Raw genomic sequence first — 5,572 nt, 5'->3', positions numbered from 1 at the left:
TGTGTGTGTGTGTGTGTGTGTGTATGTGTGTGTGAGCATAATTGAATTTTCAATACAGTGGACCGTTAATTTTTCACTTTACAAATAAAACGTTGCGAAATGTTGTTTTCCAAATATCTTAAAACCAACCGAATATCATCCTTTGAATATAACATCCTGTTTGCCACTCTTCCTCGTACAGACACAGGTGCCACAAAGATGGACAAATTTAGAGATTTAGTATGATCCTAATATATAGTTAGCTAAATTTGAGGAAATTTACTCAATTAGATGAACAACTTCCCCTCATCTCAGCCACGTCCTCTTCCAAACTCCGACAGTTTGTGTAGTGCTAAAAAAACCAATACATGTACCACCCATGCATAATCGTTAATTTATTTAATTAATGATTATCTTATGTGTTTAGATTGTTTTAAATGTATATATATTTTATTTTTATGCAAATTTAAAATGTTTTCTCGAGTTTTAGTTTTCAGGTGAATATTCGATGTCGGACCGAGAAAGTAGACCGCAGACGATTGAGATGCTAAAATTAATTTTATTTTAAACCAAAAAATTATGTATTTTAAAGGATTTATGAATTTTAGCGTTTAATGATCAAATTTAATTTATCTAGTGAAATAAAGAACGTTAAGCATTTTAATTATCAAATTTTGAAAAGTAGGGGATTTAAATTCTTTCACTTGAGATTTAATATTTTTAATAATTAATTTATGTCTAAATTAATTAAATTGGTTATTTAATTTATTAAGTGGAATTTAAGATTTTAAGGACTCTTAAATTGCAATGTTTAATTTTAAAAATTGTGGGGTTTAATTATTATTCATGGCAATTAAAATTTTGGGAATTAATTTAAAACACCTCTTTAATTTTTTTTAAATAAATAAGTGAAGAGTTTAACCCTAATTAAACACACATGCTCATGCAACACACACTAACACACAATACACACACATATTCGACAGAGAGCTTCCAAGCCTAGGGTTTGAGTTTTGGCTTCTTCTCCTAGCAGCCACCATACCCGGAGCCTCCACCCTAAGTTCTCTGATTATTTTAGTCGCTTTTTGAAGCAAGAAAACGCAGCAAACCATTTTTCGTTCGGCCTCCGTCTTCCCCCGCGTCGGTTTTCGATAATTCGTGCGTTTAAAATGTAAAGGCATGTATAAACCCTTTTTCGATGCATCGATCATGTTACTTACTGTATTTTGATATGAATATGCATGAAAACTGGTTGGTTTGATTATATGAATGATATAACATTACTGATATCGTTTTCGATACATAATACATTTGAACTTTCACGTTTTCTCAAGTTTCATGATCGCAAGCTTCGCTGGACCAATCCGAAAGCACGCTACTGTCTATGGATACATTATGGGGTGTTTTTAGATGTTATTAGGTGGTCTGTCATGGGGCTAAAGGCTGCTGGTACAGCAGGGAGTCGATAGAAGCGCATAGCTGCGTGTAGGGTGTGACCGCGGCTTGGTGCATGCGTTTCGATGAATGGCTGGACCAATGCTTGTGGCTAGGGTCTAGGTGGGGTCTTAGGGTCCCAGGTTAAGCCTGGTCTAGGATGTTTATGGTCCGTAAGGGAAAGCAAGGGGGCTGGAGTTGATCCTTGGTCGTGTGCATGTGAGGGGGTCGCGCATGGGGGCTCACGGCTTAGGTGGTTTAGGGGCTGGTGCATGTGTCGTGGGCTAGAAAAGGTAAAATTAGGGTCTTAAGTGATGTCTAAGGGTCGAGTCTAGGTCTTGGTTCGGGTTTGGTTTGAGTTGGAATCGGTAGAGAGTCGTACGGAACGCATACGGTTTTAATAAAACCGTCGCTAAATATAGCAACAGTTTAAGATAACTGTTGTCGTTTGTCCTAAAAAACACGCCAAAGACAACGGTTTTTAAAAAAACTGTTGTCTATGAGCGGAGTTTTTTAGGCTCCGACAACGGTTTTTGTTGAAACCGTTAAAAGAAAAAAGACAACGGTTTTAATAAAAAACCGTTGTCTTTGATGTGTTGTTGAATGCATATTTTCTTGTAGTGCATGCATAAAATCAAATTGTTGTCGGCTTGTAAAATTTTGGAAATCTGACAAGTCAAAATTCCTCTCCAGCTAAATTAATTGCACTCAAGCAATTAAACTTCTTATATGTAATGTAGGCATAACTTTTTTGGTTCGATGCTTTGAAAAATTTCGACCGCGTTAACACAATCTCGTTTCTTCTTTTCTCTGGTTGCATCGAGTAGAAGAAGAATATTAGTCTGTGTAATTTGAAAATGACATGCAAACTTTATAATTTGATGACTCGATTTACATTGAGACTGGATCGTGTAGCACGCTCGATCGTGGTAAACGACTAGTTTTTGTTAAGTTTTAACTATTACAAAGTATTTGGTTACTTCAATGCAAGATTAAAATAATCACCCTTGATCAAACTTGTGAATCTAATTAAAGTATAAAGTCTCATTATCTTTATATTTAGAAAGCATTCAATATGTGACATTTAATTGTTAATCAACTAAGATTGGATCTATATTTAACCAAATAACTCATCCAATTCAAACCTGACTCAAGAGAATGCTCTTTCAACCAGTATATACTAGTGAACGAGGCACAAAATATGTGTGTCGGATCATAACATATTTTATAAAGAAAGATTCAATATTTATTTTTCATTTAAAAAAAAAGAAGAAGAAGTCTGTTGCACTTGTTTTATAAGTAGCAATAGTTATAGCATGAAAAGCAATGTAACTGAAGTTATTATTATTTTTATTTTTCAAATTAATTAAGGGAAAAAAATGAATATCAGATGCATTTGATCATGCAATACTAATTATCATGCATTTCTTGCCTCGAAGTCACACCATTACCTTATAATAATTGCATTCTTTTGGTCCTTTCGCAATTCTAACATCAAATAATTCTTAAAATTCCAATATTAATTAGTCTTTAGTATAGGATAAAATATGGTGAAAAATCAGATTTCCATGAAAAGGGGTCTTTGGAATAATGAAGATGACGAGAATGAAAGCTTTGTTAGAAAAGACCAAAAGCAAGAGACAGGTAACCGGACAAGCTTCTCCAAGAGATCAGGTACATTTTATTGATTCAGCTTCATTTCGATTAAATGAGACGATAGAACTGGAAATTTGTCCACGAAAACTTAACGATGCAGATGAATTAATCGGAGTTAGCTTGATATATGATTTGCATTTGAAATTATCGAATTCCTTTCTATGTGCTCAAGTATGCGCTCTCGAGCTTCAATACCATGAATTATATATTTTAATCATATATTTAAAACTCAAACATGAGTCGTCAATTCTTGAATCTGAGCTCGATGATCTCAAAAAATCAAACTGAAACTCAAATTTTTTGTTCTAGCTAGATAGTCCATTCAAACCCCCAAAAAAATTCATTCTTCAAGCTACGAAATTAAGAATATCAATGCCGCACATTAAAGTAGATTGATGTTGATCTTGAGAGATGAAAGTTACTATTTCAAATATTTATTTTATTTTTGGTAAAAAAAAAATTCCCATCATATATATTTCGTGTTTTGTGATTTCTGTATGTTAGTGTTATCAAACTTGGTTTTAGTCATGTCTCATTTATTTTTGACTATTTGTTTTTCGATTTTAGTCATTTTTTCATAAAAGTTTTTCATTGCACTAGATACGTCAACGTCACGTTAATAAAAGTCTAAAAGTTCTATAAAAAAAGATAACAGACTAAAACTGAAATTTGATAATATAGAAGACTAAAATAGTAAAAAAATACTAACATGTAGAACCAAATTTACAATTTTACATTTATTTTTTAAATAGTTTTAAAGATGGGTTAATGTGTACAAATTTCGTGGCAAAAATGTTTGCCAGGATTGAGAAGTAGTAGTGGGAAAATTAGCAGGCAAAGGTGGAGTAATGAAGAGAAAGGAGTGGATCCAAGGGATAACAATTTCACCCCTCAAGAGGAGGAGTTTGTCATTAAGCTGCATGCGGCCATTGGTAGCAGGTAATTCGGAACTCTTTTTCATCCAAAATTTGACAAAAGAAATTGAGTTTTTATAATCAAATTATTTCGGGTGAAAAAAAATCTTTTTGGTCCACTAATTTATTCAATTTCGAGTTTTGATCGATTAAGTTTTCAAATTTTGTTTTGGTATATGGACTCTTAATTTTTGGTTATTTTGATCCAATTGCTGACGTGACGTCAATCAAGTCAGAAATTTTTTTTGTCTTGTCAATATTTTTCTATGTTATGTCAGCATTTTCCAATGATACATCAAATCTTCGGAAAAAAAAAAAAACTTAAGCAAAAAAAATAGAAGTTATTACACTAAAATCAAACTTTTAAAACTTAGACGGTCAAATCTCAAAAGTAAAACTTAGTTAAAAAAAAAAAGGTTATTTTCCGATTATAACGTGTCACTCTTTTGGTTAATATATATATAGTTTTGATATTGTACAAGTATCTGATCTATAAGTTTAATCCAGAGTAATTTAGTATATTTATTGGGTATATAATGCATTTTATGATCTAAAATTTATAATGAATGTTGCAACCATTTGCATGCAACACCTAAAATTATACAATTCCATTATCCGCAGATGGCCCATAATAGCACAACAACTGCCGGGGCGAACCGAAATCGACGTGAAAATTCTATGGAACAGCAAACTAAGAAAGAAGCTATCTGCAATGGGAATCGATCCCGTTACGCATAAACCCTTCTCCCAAATCCTTGCAGATTATGGAAACATTGGTGCTTTCCCTAAAGACCGAGTACAAATCGCCTTAGATTCGGCCAAGAATCCATTCATCTTTAAACAAGAACAACCACGAAGACATCAACAGAGTCCTTTTGATTTTTGCTCCCAAATTTGTGCCATAAATATGGTCACAGATACCTCAAAGTACACGAACACATCTAATTGTAACATGGCGCAAACTCTTACGACGGATCATTGTGTTTCTTCATCTGAAATATCGTCTTCATTGGATCGCGAATTATCAAGCTTCTGTTGGAGTGATTTTCTTCTTGATGATGAGCTGATCTTGACATCAAATGAAGAGGGTGATAAAGAAAATCTGGGAATACTCGAACAAAAATGTGATACAATTGCGGATTTTGGAGGAAATGGGATGAGACTGATCAACAATGGGTTCGAAGCATCATCGTCATCTTCCAATTGTTCGTTTGTGGAAGCCATGATCGAGCATCAAGATGAGATCATTTTCTCGCAGTTCCCTGGATTTTACGAAGAACCATTTAATCTATGAAATAATTATGATTATTCAGTAATTATTAAAATTTGGGAATTATTAGTAATTGATGCTTTTTAATTTATGATATTTGGTTTGATTAGTGTAATATTTTGGATTTGTTAAAAATAAATATTGATGTCATTTTTATTTAGCAGGAGAAATAAATTTATACTCCAGAGCCCATAGTAGAAAGACCTTTATTTTCTTTCTTGTTTATTCCATTAACTTTTTCAAATCTATAACTCGCTTTTGTATTTGTAATATTTCAAAACTATTTTCTGTAAATTCATTAGGGAATACAATGGTTAAT

The 5,572-nt window shown here is 32.9% G+C and overlaps 1 protein-coding gene across 1 annotated transcript; it reads left to right on the top strand.

Moving 5' to 3' along the window:
• Positions 1–2,960: 2,960 nt before the first annotated feature.
• Positions 2,961–5,277, top strand: LOC140991158 (uncharacterized). The gene is made up of 3 exons (XM_073461116.1): positions 2,961–3,087; positions 3,873–4,008; positions 4,605–5,277. The coding sequence occupies exons 1-3, from the start codon at positions 2,961–2,963 to the stop codon at positions 5,275–5,277; spliced, it is 936 nt and encodes a 311-aa protein (XP_073317217.1).
• The last annotated feature ends 295 nt before the right edge of the window (positions 5,278–5,572 follow it).

Source organism: Primulina huaijiensis, chromosome 13 (assembly GCF_012295235.1).
Source record: "Primulina huaijiensis isolate GDHJ02 chromosome 13, ASM1229523v2, whole genome shotgun sequence".
In the NCBI taxonomy this organism is placed as follows: domain Eukaryota; kingdom Viridiplantae; phylum Streptophyta; class Magnoliopsida; order Lamiales; family Gesneriaceae; genus Primulina; species Primulina huaijiensis.
This window is presented reverse-complemented; position numbering and strand designations above follow the sequence as displayed.